Raw genomic sequence first — 18,746 nt, 5'->3', positions numbered from 1 at the left:
AGGTCATGATCTCCTGGTTTGCCTATTGAAGGCCCACGTCAGGATCCACGCTGGCAGTGCAGAGCCTACTTGGGATTCTCTGTCTCCCTTTCTCTCTGCCCCTCCCCTGCCCACTTTCTATCTCTCTCTCCCAAAATAAATAAATAACTAAACATTTTTTTTTTAAAAAAATTCCTGTTAAATAACATCCTACTCTATGTCTTTTAGGCTATATAGGTATCAAAAGGCAAGAGCCCTGGCCATCCTTTGTGTATAGAGCTTGATAATCACCTGTTTATTCTGATGAACATTGATTAAAAGTAGTCAGTCTAAAATACACACTGATCACCACCTCCAGGTGAGAGATTATGAGGATTAGAAAATGTCTAAAAAAATCCATCTCTTAGGGAGCAGGAGTACTTTACAAAATCATTTCTACCCTGCCAAATAACAATTTAGAACAAGCTTTTTAATTTGATATTCCATTTCTCAGACATTTGTAACGCTGAACCAAATTAACGAATTACATGCTACTTTGCAATTGAACGTCACTGATACCTATCATTGCCTCTGCCATAGAATCACCACCAAGGTAACACTCAAGTGCCCTTCTCAGTAAAATGAAGGAATTTCTATTTCACAGACACTTATGCTAAATATAGAGTTGTTAGTAATAATCACTGTAAGCACACTTAAAAATATATCTTTTTTAATGTTTATCTATCTTTAGAGAGAGGCAGAGACAGAGTGTGAGTTGGGGAGGGACAGAGAGGGAGACACAGTATCCAAAGCAGACTCCAGGCTCTGAGCTGTCAACACAGGGCTCAAACTCATGACCTGAGACTGAGTCAGATGCTTAATTGGCTGAGCCACCCAGGCGCCCCTTAAGAATATCTTTAAGACTAGACACAGATCATGGCCAATTCAATTTCACAAAAATTTATGGAGCGCCAATTAGTGTCAAATAATTGAAATATAAAAATGGAAAAGATAGTGCCTACCCTAGACAGTGAGGGCCTTACAGACTTACATAAAAAAAACAGGCACACCGATGGATAATTTTATTAGTTGACATTACCATATGTGTTGGAATGCAGAGAGGCTTCTAAGCATGTGAATTAAGGATGAAGAGGGCAAGCAGAAGATATTAGAGATGAGATCATGTTTGAGTGGTATCTTTAAAATACAAGTGGGAACAGCCAACTAACAGAAGGAACAATGGATGAGTATCCCATATAATGCTGAACAGGTGAATGGTAACTAAAAATGCTGATTCAATATCCAGATTTTGTGGTGGGGGGGGGGGGTGGAGTTGTTGTTATTGTTGTTGCTGTTGTTGTTGTTGCTGCTGTTAGCTGCTTTACTGGCTCAGTTGGCTGGATTTTATTTTTTTCATTCATTATTTATTCATTTGATTAGTATTGGGAAGTCACCTAGCCTGAGAGCCCAGTAGAAAATCAAAATATGCTTTTCCACCTGAGCTTAAGGGTGATTTCCACAAACACAGTTACTGAAAACATAGCCAACCAAAGCAGAAATAAATGAGATTAAAGAAATAAATAAATGAGATTAAAGAAATAAAAAGATTTCTCTGGAGCAGATCATAAGAAGGAATATTATTTTTGCCTTATTTCTTATGTTGCTGAAACCAGAGATATCAAACTCTCATGACCTGAAGAAGGCTTGACATATTCAAGTATAAAGGGAGGCCCACTAGTACATCTCCTCGAGGCAAATGAAGAGAATTCTAATTCAGCTTATTAGAAAGAATTAGAAGCCCACAGATGGTGCTTATTAAAGTAATATATCAAGAAAAGCCCAGTAGGGAGTACTAATTGAATCAGTTACAATTAGTTCTGATTAGATTTGATCCTTGTTAAAAGTATTTTCTTTGGAATTCTGGTTTGGGGAGAGATTGGGTTTGGGATTGACATGGAAACTGTCAAATTTGTATTGCATTTACTGATGAACAATACTTCCTTTGAAGGAAGTCATTTGAGGCCTAGCCCTGTCACCAGAGTTTTCCTAAGTCACTGTAGGTACAATCACAGTATGGAAATTTACACTGGAATACAAGAGTTTAGAGAAGTGTTGTTAAATGTGGGAAGGAATCTGTTCTCAGAGAACATCTGTCTTACTTTAGAAGTCCTGTTTAGTTGTCTGTAAAGTGATTACTTCGGGCTCAAGGGAATTACAACCCATTCTGAATATTGTTCAGCTCATTTATGACTGAAATCAGTTTTGTTTGGTAACAAAAGTGTATGTTCTTAAATTTTAACCATTCAAAATTTTCTCTCTGGCTGACCTACAATACCATGACCAAAAGAAGAATCCACATAATCTTCATTTTTTTGTCATATTTATCCATTGTAAATAGGAGAAATTGTTAAATTATTGTCAAATAGAGTAATATTCCTAATACTAATCAAATGCTGGTTCAATATCCAGATTTTGTTTTAGCCAGGTGTCATGTAAGTTTCACTTGTTATTGCACAAGGCTTCCCTTTGCTTTCATTTGGAAAGAGGTCTCCAACAACATTGCTGAAGACTTTTGGAGTATTAAATATACACACATACACTCAAATCTTTTATTTCATTGCCCTCCTTGAATTGTCCTCCCGGTTCCAACTCTGTCCAAAGCATTTTTTTTTCAACGTTTATTTATTTTTGGGACAGAGAGAGACAGAGCATGAACAGAGGAGGGGCAGAGAGAGAGGGAGACACAGAATCGGAAACAGGCTCCAGGCTCTGAGCCATCAGCCCAGAGCCTGATGTGGGGCTCGAACTCACGGACCGCGAGATCGTGACCTGGCTGAAGTCGGACGCTTAACCGACTGCGCCACCCAGGCGCCCCTGTCCAAAGCATTTTTAAGAGTTCTCTGTTTTTTCATGAAACTTTGCCAAGAGAAAGCTTAGTTATCCCAGTCGAGCCGCTTATTATGGTATTGTAATATAGTTTGCAAATATATGCTAATAATTGAAGGAAATCATGATCAAAGTTTGGCAGTCATCTCCTGAAATAGTAAATGCATTGTTCCAGCAATGGCATAACCGGCTATACCAACAAGCTAATATTCAAACCACAACCACCTCCTCTTGATTTACAGGCATTTGTGCCTGAATTCATGTTATTACAATCAGTCTAGACTGCATCATCCTCTATGTGTCAGAAACTTTTGGAGCTTTCCCTGATCCCTCAGAAAGAACCAGGTGTGTTTTCACAGTCCATAGCATTCATCTCCGCTTAGAAAGAATTCCGGTTATTCTTTTTTTTTTTTTTTATGAAATTTATTGACAAATTGGTTTCCATACAACACCCAGTGCTCATCCCAAAAGGTGCCCTCCTCAATACCCATCACCCACCCTCTAGAATTCCGGTTATTCTTTACAATCCAGTTAACGGCTCACGTCTATGTCTCTCACCAGTCAGCAACTCGAATGGAGTGGTTCATAAAGCAGAGGCCTTAGGTGGAGATTAAGGATTTGTGCAGGAATGGGAGAGAAACAACAAACTGTCAGGACTAAGGCACCAAAAGGAAATACGATAGAATTAGTTCAGGTCATGGTCCAGTGGGGCAAGCCACACTATCATCATCATCTGTGATGGTAGGTCACTTTCTTTAATTTCAGGTATCTTGTCTGAATTGCAATAGGACCCTTGGCAAGTGTGGAAAACTAGTGAATATACACTTTTAAAAAGCTATGGGAAATAGCTGGGCTTCTTTCAAGTGAGTAGATGTTCAAAAAATGGTTTTAGCCTCAGAATGGAACCCAAAGTCAAAAGTAAGAAACCAAGAGAGAAAACACTGCAGAGGTTTGGAAACAGGCTTCCCACAGTTGACAGGACAACTGGATAGCGACAAGAGTAATCCCAAATTCTAATTTCTCTTTACAGGAGCCCTGTTCTGTTAGATAATTAAGTAGTTACCAATCTGGATGGATGGATGGATGGATGGATAAGTTTAATACATACTTGTATACATACAAAACTGGCAGAAATATGCCAAATTGTTAACAGCAATTATCTGTGTTGCAGGAATATAAAATAACTTTGAACCATTATTTTTTCCATCTTTCCCAATTTTTTTGATGGAAGTATGTCCTGTTTTTACAATCAGGAAAAGGTGATTAAAATACATATATGTGTGTGTGTGTGTGTGTGTGTGTGTGTACTTTTTTTTTTTAACTACACCAGTAATTCTCAATTGGGTGCAATTTTGTCCCCCAGTCAGCATTTGGCAATGTCTGGAGACATATTTGGTTCTCACAATTGTGGAGTGTGCTACTGACATCTAGTTAGTAGAGGTCAGGAAATTCTTCTGAACATCCTACAGGAGAGCTTATAAAATTCATATCTATAATCTCTGTCTCAGAATTACCCAAGTAAAAATGACCTTCTGGTCTGACAGATATTGGAAAATAGTGTGTTTCTTGTTTACCTTTATGTTTTATGTATTGACTAGTTTAGGTACTCATGTGTAACAAGTCAAAATAAATACATATTGGGTTGAATTGAATGAAAAATGTATACTTCTGGACACAATGTAGATATAAAGATGCATAATAAATCTTAGAATAAGTAATGAAAAAATACATTTTTATGACCCATCTAGAATCAAGAATTGATTTAATTCAGTAAGAAATTAGTGGGCATCTTCTGGGCATCTATAACTCTGCCAGATTGTTCTGCGAAGCATAAAATGTATTCCCTGACCTTGAAGAATTTGCAGTCTAACCAAAGAAATAGAACATATCCTAGGAAAACCATTTTGTTCCAGAGCAGAACAGCACATGGTTTTGTGCCAAAATGAGTAACTAATTAGTGCAGTAAGACTTTAAGGAACAGAAAAAAAATCAATATGTCTGGAATTGTCGGAGATGAATTCCTGGCAAAGAAGAGAACTGAGCTGACACTTAACAGATTGATGGACAAAACGTCCATATGACCAGCGATAAGGAGAAGGTATTGCAAGACAGAGAAAAAAGCATGAATAAAACTAAGAACTTAAGACCGATCATGGGCAGGTTCATGGTGAGAAGAAAGACTACCCTAGCTGAAGCAGGTCATAGATTAGACCAGCAAGGAAATGGCCAGATTATGGTGAGAATCAAATGATTCCTACCCGTAGGAATAGTCTGTAAAATATCCAAACCTATGAATGGGATAAAATGTCCTCTCCAAACAAAGTTTGGAAATTATGTTTTCAGTTTTCACTTTATCACACTTAAAGTGGTTAGTTAACCTAATATAGTTTAGCATCATCTTCCCACACATACAGACCTTTGTACTATATAAAGCAACAGTCTGGCCTACATAGTGTACCTAATATTCACAAAAGTGACCATTAGTAAAGGAAAGCCAAATTTAGCTGTAGCCCCATGTAGCCTTCTCCCCCTTATAACTACAAAGATAGCAAGAGTCCTCATTTCAGAAGAGAAGTGCTCTAATTAAAAGAATTCTTTTAATTACTTCAGCTAATATTCTAATATTATGTTTTTGTCAAGGGAATGAAAGAGCCAGTATTCTGTTTTGTCAAGGAGTCTTGCAGAAGATAGAAATGAAGAATTAATGATGTTAAGAAGTATTAGACTTGGGACTCCTGGGTGGCTCAATCGGTTAAGCATCTGACTTCAGCTCAGGTCGTGATCTTATGGTTCATGGGTTCGAGCCCCACGCCAGGCTCTGTGCTGACAGCTCAGAGCCTAGAGCCCAGAGCCTGGAGCCTGCTTCAGATTCTGTGTCTCCCTCTCTCTCTGCCCCTCCCCTACTCACACTCCGTCTGTCTGTCTCTCTCACTCTCTCTCAAAAATAAACATTTTTTAAAAATTAAAGAGTTATAGACCTAATGCAATGCACACACATGTTGAGCTAGTAATTAAATGTAATAAGTAATAGATCATTGCCTCCAAAATAACAACAACAAAAAAAACTTACCTTATACATAAATGCAATTTGCCTAATCTTTTCTATTTGCTAGGATAAATTTATCTTTTCTGACTGGAGACCCAGAAGAGAGAACTTTGGAGAATCAATAGATTTATATTTAGGATAAGAACAACCCCAATGCAGTAACAATAATTAATTTTAAAAACTCCCAAAAGAGATGAACCAATGTTTTTTTAATCAAATATTAGCATTATATATATTTAAACCTATAAATACTAGAGTCAAATTAACTATAAAGCAAGAATTCTTAGCTCCTCATAAAAGAGGTCTAAGTAAATGTTAACTCACCTACAAAGCTTTGTTGGTTAGGAAAAAGTTCAACTGTATATGATAACCTTACTTACAGTGGCTTAGATAAGCAGAGATTAGGTTCTCTTTAAAGATAATTAGAGGGGCGCCTGGGTGGCTCAGTCGGTTGAGCATCTGACTTCAGCTCAGGTCATGATCTCACAGTTTTTGTGTTCGAGCCCCACGTCGGGCTCTGTGCTGATGGCTCAGAGCCTGGAGCCTGCTTTGGATTCTCTCTCTCTCTCTCTCTCTCTCTGCCCCTCCCCCACTAGTGCTCTCTCAGAAATAAATAAATGTAAAAAAATAAAAATAAAGATAATTAGAAAGGATGGTAGGCCATGGCTCTTATTGGTGGCTCCATGATACCATTTACCGCAAAGCCTCTGGTTTTCTAATAAGCATCCTTAGGTGACTATCAGTTATATTACCCAGAAATACATCATATGAACCACCTCGAGTTGAAAGGTAGGCTGAGAAATGGTTTTTAATTGTGCCCATTGTAGTCCCAAATAAAAGTAACAAAGGGGAAAATTATGTACGCCAATTAGCAACTCTATCAACAACACAAGATCAGTGATTATAGTAAGACCTCAGCCATTATGTTTGTTAAAGCATTGCTAGGTGAGTTGCTCCAATATCTAGGTGTCCCACAAAGTCCATTTTCCAAGTTTTCTTGAACTAGGTCATTCTGTGCCTTTAAGCTACATCCTCCTCTAATGGATTTCTTGGAGAAGAGCCCAAGCACAGCTTGTATCCATTCATAGAAAAGGTTTGTGTGTAGTATTGCTTTGCCTACAAGGGCAAGAGTGATGCATGAAGATTTTCTCTCAGTCAGAAAGTTACCAATTGGTACATTGTGGATGGTAATTGACAGAGCTAATTCAGGGAAGTAAAAAAGAGGGAAATTGAAGGTATAGCATAGTCCCTCAGCTTTCCCAGCTGTTTTCTGCTTTGGCTGGTAAGGAAGCAAGTGGTGGTATCTTCAGAGCTCTTAAATGCCTGGGGTGGGTGAAGAAGCAGGCAAGGTGGGGAGCGGAGAGGGTGGTGGCAGTTCAATATCTAACAGTATCTGGTACATAGCAGGTGCTCAAGTAATATTTGTGGAATAAAGCTTTTGCTCATTTACGCCTATTAAAGAATGCACAGAAGCTGATTAAAAATAAGCATTCCACATCCACTTTAAGGAAGTAAATGTTAGCGTTCATACTGTGTGAATAAAAGCTCTGTGAGGAACCCAAAGGAAATACTTGCTATGATCTCTTCTCTGAAGGTCTTCCCCTGTCTTTTATGCGACCTGGTAGATTTTTTCAATTCACACCCAATGTTAATTAATCAAATCTATAAGAATTGGTTTCTAAGCCATTTGGCCACCAAGCAGATTATTAAACATTGCAAAATCAATTTTAAGTGATTTTTAAGTGTTTAAAATCATCTTATAATTTCCTAAATCAGCCCATAAGTCAGCTTGAAATGGAGGTTAGGGACTGTCAGTCAATACATCAATTGATCGAGCCGTCAATTGAAGTGGGGCATTTGAAGATGTATGAATAACAGTCCCTGCCATTTACAACTTACGATCCACTTAGGTAGACAGCATGTGTCTGGGGCGGGGGCGTGGGGGTGGGAATCACATAATAATGTCAATTATACTTACGACTTGTAAAATTAATAAGACAGACAGTACATGTTTAATTTTATCCAGAACACCGATTAACTTGGACTTCGCTAAAATAGACACCCAGACTAACTATATCCTGTTGCATAACTCAGATTTTGAGACCCTGATACGAGGATCATAGCATTTTGAAGATTAGAGTATAAAGTGCTGCTTAGCATAGATAGTCTATAAAGAGCTCACTTGAGCCATAGGAGGAAATAAAAACAATGATTCTTTCTCTTTTCTAAAAAAAACTAGGTCATGGAACTAAAGGAGTGTTTGAGCTTCTGTCCGGATGGCGCAGAACAAGAGAGAATTTACCCTTCAAAGACAGGGTTGCAGATGCCTATTCTGATGTGATGGTCACCTATACCATGACCAGCTCCTTGTACTTCATTACCTTTGGCATGGGTGCCAGCCCATTCACAAACATAGAGGCTGTGAAGGTCTTCTGTCAGAACATGTGTGTCTCCATTCTGTTGAACTACTTCTACATTTTCTCATTCTTTGGCTCCTGTCTGGTCTTCGCGGGCCAACTAGAGCAAAACCGCTACCACAGCATCTTTTGCTGTAAGATCCCCTCCGCGGAGTACCTGGACCGAAAACCTGTGTGGTTCCAGACGGTGATGAGTGACGGGCATCAACAGACATCCCATCATGAGACGAACCCCTACCAGCACCATTTTATTCAGCACTTCCTACGCGAACACTACAACGAATGGATTACCAATATCTACGTGAAGCCGTTTGTCGTCATCCTCTATCTCATTTATGCCTCCTTCTCCTTCATGGGGTGCTTGCAGATCAGCGACAGGGCCAGCATCATCAATCTACTAGCCAGTGATTCTCCGAGTGTTTCCTACGCCATGGTTCAGCAGAAATATTTCAGCAACTATAGCCCGGTGATAGGATTCTACATCTACGAGCCGCTGGAGTACTGGAACAGCAGCGTCCAGGAGGATCTGAGGAGGCTCTGTAGTGGGTTCACTGCAGTGTCCTGGGTGGAGCAGTATTACCAGTTCCTGAAAGTTAGCAACATCAGTGCCAGTAACAAGAGTGACTTTATCAGTGTCCTACAAAGTTCATTTTTAAAAAAGCCAGAATTCCAGCATTTTCGAAATGATATCATCTTCTCCAAAGCAGGGGATGAAAACAATATTATCGCTTCTCGCTTGTATCTGGTGGCCAGGACTAGCAGAGACAAGCAGAAGGAAGTCATAGAAGTGTTGGAAAAATTGAGGCCCCTGTCCCTGTCAAAGAGCATCCGATTCATCGTGTTCAACCCCTCCTTTGTGTTCACGGATCATTATGGCTTGTCTGTCACAGTGCCTGTTCTGATTGCAGGCTTTGGTGTCCTCCTGGTGTTAATCCTGACTTTTTTCCTAGTGATCCACCCTCTGGGAAACTTCTGGCTAATTCTTAGTGTCACCTCAATTGAGCTGGGCGTTCTGGGCTTAATGACACTATGGAATGTCGACATGGATTGCATTTCTATCTTGTGCCTTATCTACACTTTAAATTTTGCCATTGACCACTGTGCACCACTGCTTTACACATTTGTACTAGCAACTGAGCACACCCGAACACAATGTATAAAAAGCTCCCTACAAGAACATGGGACAGCCATTTTGCAAAATATTACTTCTTTTCTTATTGGGTTGGTCCCCCTCCTATTTGTGCCTTCAAACCTGACCTTCACACTGTTCAAATGCTTGCTGCTCACTGGGGGTTGCACACTTCTGCACTGTTTTGTTATCTTACCCGTGTTCCTAACCTTTTTCCCCCCTTCCAAAAAGCACCACAAGAAAAAGAAACGCGCCAAACGGAAGGAGAGAGAAGAAATTGAATGCATAGAGATTCAAGAGAACCCTGATCATGTCACTACAGTCTGAAGGGTGTAGACAAATGGATTATTTTTCTTTTCCAGTATTGCACAATGATGCAGGGAGAGTAAAGCTCACTCCTCAGCTGCTTGGGCTGGCCAGGGGTAACAAGGAAAGTCAGATCAAGAGTGAATTGTTCATGACACATCAAGGTGTCCGCTTCCTGGGGGGAAGAGAGAATCAAAGAAGAGGGAAATGTTCTTTACAACCTTGTTCTCCACTAAAGATAAGTTTGGGGATGTGATCTTAGAGCTCTTCCAAGGAATGGACAAACGAATGAAGCGTTGGAAGGCCAAAAGATCTCACTGCTTTTAAAAATAAAATGCTTAAGAAAGATGGAGAGGAGTAGAAAGGGGGCCTCTAAATAGGGGAAAAGACAGTAAATGTCAAAATTGCCATGGCATTTTTCTTATTTGTGTTTTGAACAGGTTGGTCAAAGGAAACCTATGCACTTGGGAAGTACATATTTAATCCCGTCTAAACCAAAGGACTTCCCAATCCATTTTACGTGTACATATATATGTATATATACCATATATACATATACTTAGATTTGTCTTTAGTGAACATTGATGTTTGTGTAGAAGAAGCTGTCCATTTGCAGATGGGCTGGACTTTCTCTAGAAAGTCAAACCTGCCTTAGCCAAATATAGATGCATTGATGGCAACTCAAAACAACTCAAGTGTTTCAACAGAAAGAATATTACACAACTGTGTTATAAGCTAAGTAAACAGAGATGTGAGTCCATTAGATTCTACGTATCATGTCAGTCTTGGAGATTCTTGCTTTGGATGACTTCAGAAAAAAACAAAATAAAAAATAAAAAAAAAACATACAAACACAAAAGGCATTTAAACCAATTACCACATGGACAAGGGTTAAAATTTCATGTTGGAGCTAAATAGTTGATAAGGCTTTTCATTGAGGTCTAATGGTTCGCTATACTCGGGAAGGCTGATTTGGCTGCTTTCAGAGAGCTTACCCACTGCAAATGAACATTTTACACATACTGTCCATACATGTATGTATAGGGTACACGTGTGTGTGCGTGTCTGTGTGCGTGTGTGTGAGACCGTTGAGGTATACCATAGGTACAGTGTTCTCATTTTAGATGACGAATATATACTGCCATGGAATATAGATAATTAACATAGGAAAAAGGAGATCTAACTAAGAAATGTCGTAGAACGAAACAGAGTAAATGGATCATCACCACTCATCATGCGCCATCAACTGGTTCTTAGTGTAAGGAAAATATTCTAATCCTATAAAGTCTAGTGTGCTCCTTGCATTAATATTTGGAACATTGACCCAGACCACGATCACTATAGTGGTGGTCACTATAACTACCGCAATATCGTTTTGTAGCTTCTTGCGATATCATTGTTCTTGTTCCCTGGAAAGTGCTCCTCAGCTGGCCCACCCCCTGGGGTGTTCGTAGCTCTCCACGGGTCATGTTAACTGTAACTGCTGCTGAATTCTCTCTCAGAACAAGTACCGAGGTAAATGTTTTCATTGAGTTAACGTTTAAAACTGCTCCCCAGCAGATACACTTAGTCTGTTGGGTGCTTACTTGGATTAATGCTGTGCTTCCTGTCACAGAAAATTCCTAGAAAATGCCTTTTCCCATGCCAACCAGTAAAATAAATTAATTTTCAGGTAGGACTGAACAAATGTCCAGTGATGATAAAAACATTTAGTAAGCTCTTTTACCTGGAAGAGAGCTACTGTTTCCCACCAACTTCAGTTGTATATTTGAATTGAATTTCAAATATTAAAATCTGGAAACAAAAAGGAAAAAAAAAGAAAAGAGAAAAAAAAAAACCTCTTGGACTCAGTTAAGTTCAGAAAAGAGATACAAACCATTCCATTCTGGTTGCAGTCTGGAAATGAAGTTGATAGATTAATGAAGTAACAAAACAATAAAACAAGTATACTTTTCCAGATAAGGAGTTTACCAGGATATTAAGGGAAAGAAGAACTGTCTCTAAAATGAAAACCATTTAACGAAATTTTATTTTATTACGTGAAGTTTGTTTTGTCCTACCTTGAGGTTACTGAGTTTCTTTCTATTAGAAATGATTCGTGTCTTCTCACTTGTGTTCATGTGGGCACAATAGCAGTAGATCAAGTATGCAAAGTAATTGACATAAACATACACAGCTATTGTTCTCCTATTCTTTGTGAAATTCACGTCACAGATAACCCTAGCCTTTTGCCTCCTGAACAGCTCTGCTGGGATGAACTGGTATTTGATACTAGTAGACCTGCAGACCATGATCTCATATCTGAAGTAGAAGTCTCTGAAGAGTTAGGCTTTGAGGGAAAGGAGGGGGATTCTTCTGCCATAGTTTACTCACCCTTTGTGAATATTTGTTTTACATCCCTTTCAAAAGATGGAAAATAATCAACAGAGACATCCCATTAACTATTACTCCATTGTTTGCCCAAGGTGTACCATTCTCCATTCATTTACCAATTTTTAAAAAGCTTGCCTATTTGGGTCATTTTTTTTCTTGATTACCTTAGACAATTCCATATTCCATATATGAAGAAGATTGGCAGTCTGATTTCTAAAGAACGAATGAAGCATGCCAGTTGCCAAATGCATGTGAGGACAGTTTGGCATCTATTGCCACACCACCAGGACAATTCCAGTATCCTACCTGCGTCTAGATAGTCTCTATGTGGATGGAGGAAAACAGTTCTTTTTTATGTTATGTCTTCAAGGATCACAGTGAGTAAAATAAATGTGAATTCCTCATTGCTCAACTGACAAGAGGGGTTGGATTTTGGAAGGGTCGTTATCTTTTCCAGGATACCATGGTGTTCATTAATGAACTGTAGCAATAATTTACTGAAATGGAATTTCTTGTTCTGGAAGAGTTAATATACCATCCAAAATGCCCTAGCTCAGTCCTAGGAAGTAATTTAAGCCCATAAAGAATCTAACTGAGCATCATCTGACCTCCCAACCTCACTGTGCAACAGATATTTTCAAATATTCCGATTACTCAATGCCAAGATACATCCTAACATATGAGATCATGATTTGTAGGTAATGCCCAACCTCTGCCTTTTTCAATAGCTTATGTCTAACTCTCAAGTTTTTCTAGTTTACTCCCACTGTTTTTGTCCATTTGTGAAGTACTCACGGCGTTCAAATTGGGAACCCATCTACTGCTAAAAGATGACTGATCAACCCTGGAAGAAAAGAACCCGTGGGAAATATGTCATATATGTAGAATATTGTACTTTGCTGAAATGTGGTTTTCTCTTAAAACAAGAGATTTTAAAGTTTGTAGAAAGAAAGAAAGAAAGAAAGAAAGAAAAGAAAGAAGGAAAGAACACACCTTTTCTGAATTTAAACTGCAATGTGGATTTATTTTCTTCCAACAGATTATAAATTTGAATCAGAAAGTCCTGTAAGAACTGCACTCCCCATGATGGTTAATAAGCTCCAAAGAGGTACTCACCTAAATTGCAGAAAGGGATTTGGTTAACCTAGACCATGCATAATATTTTAAATGAAAGGTGTGCTTAAATGTCGCCCCATGAATTCTTCCAGGGATTGGGAACCTCTCTGACAGGTGTGCATGAATATTCCATGAAAGAATTATTCTTCCCTATGGTTGTATCATGTGAATGTTTCTTTCCTATTTGATTCCTATTTATTTCCAGAGAATTTGGGTTTTACCTTGTGAGTTTAGAAGAATTATGACAAATGAAGCTCCTACGAAGCTATAATAACCATTCTTGAATGTTGAATTCGAGAGGGTGAGAGCTTTGTCCATTTTGTAATTACCCATGCACTTTCCCATAATAATCTTCCAATCCTTCTAGGCTTGTGGTTAGAGCTAGGGATTAACTATTGCCATCAGAATTACATGTATTTTTATAAGTTGACTGTAAATACCATAATTACAGTCACATATTTTTATAACCAAATAGTTATGAATGCCTGGCACTATGCATGCATTGTTACTAATAGTACATAGATTTTTACAAACACTATTTTCATGGTTATTGCAACTTTTATTAAAATTCTCATATCAGCTATTCATAAATGCCTTGTAGGTTTTGGTCCCAACGGCCTAAAGTCCACAGAAAGTTTCATCCCAAGGGGGACAATTTAAAAATTGCCTTCCCTGGGTGTCAATAGCAGCAACCTCTTCTAGAATGTCCTCTGAAAAATCCTAGAGGCTAAATCTGGCTTCCAGGTAAACAACATAGCAGATTCCGTGTTAGTCAGTAATTATTCCAACTTTAATTTCTTATGTTTGCTGATCTCACGGTGAACCAGAGAGTACAATACCTTGCGACTGAAATTTAGATCTGTCTCCTGTGAATTGGAGAACTCAATGATTGGCTCAACCTCTTTTTAGAGAGATCTCTCTGTTCTGTTGGTGTTTGCCAAAGGTATTGATAATCTTTTCAAATGTGAGCCTGAAAACCGTCATTTTTTTTTCAAAGTAATTTAGAAGCACTTTTATTCCCTTTAAAAACAAAACAAAGAAACAAAAAAATATGTCTTGCTCCTTCTGTGTTACAAAACAATTTTGTGACAAATTTTATGACATTGACTCAAAACCTATCTATAGCTGAATTTGTATGCCCTTGGAATCTTCCCATCTTGAATCTAAAATAAAACTCAGCATCATCACTGTGGTGCAGGCATTTATACCAACCCTTTTAAGCCATGATCTGCCAATATATTGTACAGGGGAAATGAGCTAGATTTTTTTTTAATGATTTGTCTTCAAGATCATGACTGCAAATATATTTAGTCAAATGAAAGCAGCAAAATCATAATGACAACAAAAAAGATTCTTTGCATCAGGTCCAGCATGGGAGGAACTATATGTAGGCTTAACCGCGGTAAATTGTTTTGAATTGTAAACTAAATGGCCAAGGTTTGCCCCACCATGATGTTTTAGTTAGAAACGAAAGAGGTGGTGTTCTGTGCTTAATGTTTTGTGCAGTTGGCTCAGGCAACATTTGAAATAAGTGTGAAGGAATGTTGGGAAATGAGCCCACATGCTCAGAAATCAAGATGTTGGTAAGTAGGTGTGATAGAAGAGGTGGGGGAAATTCCACATATATTAGAGTTTAGGATAATGCACAGAGAATTGCACCATTCCTCAAAACTACAGACTCTTAACTGCTAGCAAAATTGGTCGTATGCCAATATATTTCACTTGAAGATTGTCTTCTTATTTGTCAAATTCATAACCTGATCTTTGCAAGGAAATTGCTTCTGAATTTCCATGCATGAACCAGAGCCATAGATAGTTTTGTGGGTGAAGAGTGGGGCACTAGGGAGCCTCCTTGAAAACAACAAGTGTGTTGTTTTCCAGTCTTGTGTAGATTTATTAACTTGGATTTGGGCAGAGGCAGTCTTCAAGTAAACCCCCAGGCAAGCATTATTCATTCCTAGAGATGGCTGTTGGCATTCCTTGATTTTGTCCATCTTTGAGGCATAACAAATAATTTTTTTAACGTTTCCTCTGTACTTAATGAGGTCTTCTCTGTTACTGATAGAGAAGTCACTTGCTTTTCTTATAAAATGGAAAGTTATTCAGAGAGAAATATATATATGGTAAAAAATCACATAACTAGAATGGTATGGATGACTGGTCTGTAGATAATAATATCTCTTCCGCACCTCTACAGATGCCATCAAAATTAAATGGGCTTATATCTTAAACTGAGAACCTCTATAAGGTAGATATTTTTTAATATAAAGTATTTATTACAAAACCATTGCTAATTTTGCACTTTTATAAATTACAGAAAGTCACTACTATTTTTCCCCCCTTGAAGTTTTAAGAAAGTGTTCACAGGTCATGCTAATTATGAAGTCTTAAAAATCGGAAGGAAACTTTAGAAACAGAGGAGTGAGAATATCTACTGGTTGTGTGTGATTCCTACTCCATGTCCCATGTTTATACTTATCTGAACAGGGGGTTTTGGAAGTTATTTGTAACTGGCTTCCGGATTCCCACGTGGCTAATGGTATGGCCAGATAGAGGAACGGTATGGTCTCCTTTCCATTTCCATAATTGTTAGAGCAACCACATTACCCACAGGGCTCTGTCAAAACAGTGAAGAAATCAGAACTCTAGGAGGAATCAGGAGAGACTGCCATGGATAAAAGACAAGTGGGGTTTATGGCAAGTGTGTTGTTTTCCAGTCTTGTGTAGATTTATTAACTTGGATTTGGGCAGAGGCAGTCTACACTATGTTGTGGGGAGCATTGAAGTCATCTAATGTAAGATGGCCAGTACAGTATCCACCTGGAAACTGGTCTTCCATCGTTCTAGTTAGTGGATTTACTGATTATTTGGTAGCCACAGTGAGAGAGCTAGAAAAAGGCCAAACTCTTATATCCCCCCATACCCTGGTGTAATGTGCAGCATCTATTTTGAGGGAGAATCGGGAAATTCTGGCATCTTTTCTTCTCAAACATAAAAGTGCTCGGTACTGATAAATTAGACCTTAAACTCACCAATGCAAATATCCCAAAGTTTTAGCAGACTTTAATCAACAACTTTATTAGACTTTCACATTAATTAGACGTATTTTTCAGCAATCGACTTTCTTGCTCTTAAACAGGAAATCTATCACAGCTTGAAAAGGGCAGAGATCTCTCCAAGCTACCTCATAAGGGTATTTAAAGATGAAATGGCTTGCAACCTTTGATTAAATGGCAATACATTAAAGCCACAAAGCAATATTATCTCATCTCCCTCACTTTCTAAGTCTAGATGATCTAGATGTAAAGGGAATACCCCCTGGGCAGTCCTCCTTTGCATTCCGGTTAACATGATGTTCACTAATGTGAAAGCTCTCAGAGTTGTTCTTTGGTTGTCTCTCTACAGACATCTCCGAACATGAAACTCGGTTCAGAAAGAGAATACCTTGACATTGGCTTTGAGGCAGTGGTCTACCTAGGGAGGTGCACAATCAAATAATCTGTGAGTAACTCAGTAAAAATTCAAGTGCACTTCCTATCAATGGAGGGAAAATTCAATCTGTTTGTTTGCTCATTTACCCTAAGCAAATAGAAAGACACAAAGTTACTAGTATTTGGCATTTTACTTAGGTTTTCTTTTCCACTGGATATGATCACTATCATTTTTGACTAAATTAAGATTCTGAAACACAGGTCACCTTGGGAAACATTACAATCAGGGAGAAGAAAACTACTAGGAGGAAAAGATCTTCACCCATGCATAGACAAGTTGCAGAAATGAAAGTAGAAGTTGAGCATTTTATTTCCTTCGCTATCCTAAACCAAAAGCCGAGGTGCTCTCCTGGATAAACAGAATGCTAATTTCTCTAACAAAGAAGAATGATAAAATGTATGGTATTATGAGACCCAGTGTCTTATCGGTACAAACCTCATAGCAAACCACCATTTTCAGATGTCTTTCCCTGTAAGAATATTCTTTTTTTAATGTTCTATGTCATATAGTTTCTTAGCACATCTCATTCATGAAAACAGCCTCATTTTATCACTCATAAAATAGTGCAAATACACTATTACACCATTTAAACTCTCTGCTCTGTGATTCTGTACCTTGCACTATAAAACTAAAGCTGCTTATAAGGAACACTTGAAAAAGAATTTTGAACAAAAATGTCAATATCAAAAAAAAAATTGCTGAAGTTATATTTTCATCCCAAAATATCTTCAAAGGAGGAAACTGTCAGAGTGCCCACCCATATCAGATCTTACTAACAAGCAAATGTTCTTATAAGAGTCCTTCAGAAATTTCCAAATTACCTGAATTTGGTCCATTATCAAAATTTGTCTCTATGCTCTATAAGCAAAAAAAAAAATTATAAACTAGGTTTTTCCTAATATAATAAAAATAGAGAAATAAATTATTTTCCATAGATTTACACATGTAAACATACTTAATTAGTAATTAATCTCATAACATAATCAAGGAAGTTATGTTGTTGATAGTTCCTTCTTAATTTCATTATTATTTTCATACTTTGGATACATAGAGATATAATAATTTTAGTTAATTTCTCACCATTATGTTATTTAAGAAATCTATGATGTAAAAAAAAAAATCTATGATCTAAAGCCTAAAGGTGAAAACCTCAAGAAAAATAACAATAAAGTTTTAGCTGTTTGTAAAAAAATGTCATCTCAGTTATATTTACTGTAATGCCACTAAGCAAAATTATTTACTGGCTATGCTGACCTTTTATTTTAACAACAACCAAAATCCATGTCCATTAGTTATAATAAGGAACAGTTAGCATATGAAAACAATGATAGGTGATATTTGGTGGCTACCCTTTAGTTCCTAGGGTCAGTTGACTTTGCTAAGTTCTTTCTAGATTGTAATCCCAAATGCTGCAAACTAGGATATTGATAGATTCACTGTAGTTTCCTATTAATATTAAATGCCTTACAGAATATCATACTACAAGACTTCTTCATCTAATGTCACTGGGATCTTTGGGCTTCCTATCCTTTAAAGAAAGATTCTTCTAGACTACAATTCAACTTCTTAATCCTAATATCTCATGTCATCACAATGTAACATAACAATGTATACTTCTTTAGTCCATTATAGAATCACAAGTTCCAAAACTTATAAATTTTATCCTTTAAAAATTGATGAATAAATTCATTCAAAAAATACCATGACAATATATATTAGTTATATTTACATGGTTAAAATAGGGCATTCTGAAGCAAAGGCAAAATACCCTGGCATTTCTGAGACATCTTTTAATCTTTAAATTCACAAATATCTACAACATGTAAATTACTAATGTGTTACTAAAATATTTAGATGGCCCTTTATGACCTCCATGATATTAACTTCATGTCTAACGCGTTTTATAATCAGCTCAAAAAAAAATCTTGCCTAAAAATTTTTACCATTACATTGTATTACTATAAGAACATAAATTGCAAAGATGCTTGGAGCAACAATTTTCTCATCACGTGAGAGCTAAAGA

The 18,746-nt window shown here is 37.6% G+C and overlaps 1 protein-coding gene across 1 annotated transcript in view; it reads left to right on the top strand.

Moving 5' to 3' along the window:
- The window catches only part of PTCHD4 (patched domain containing 4), a 178,439-nt gene extending 168,676 nt beyond the window's left edge, over positions 1–9,763 (top strand). Inside the window, exon 3 of the mRNA XM_047857782.1 lies at positions 8,130–9,763. Within this exon, the coding sequence (XP_047713738.1) occupies positions 8,130–9,763 (1,634 nt within the window). The remainder of the gene's footprint in view (positions 1–8,129) is intronic.
- Positions 9,764–18,746: the final 8,983 nt, after the last annotated feature.

Source organism: Prionailurus viverrinus, chromosome B2, assembly GCF_022837055.1.
Source record: "Prionailurus viverrinus isolate Anna chromosome B2, UM_Priviv_1.0, whole genome shotgun sequence".
Lineage (NCBI taxonomy): Eukaryota > Metazoa > Chordata > Mammalia > Carnivora > Felidae > Prionailurus > Prionailurus viverrinus.
This window is presented reverse-complemented; position numbering and strand designations above follow the sequence as displayed.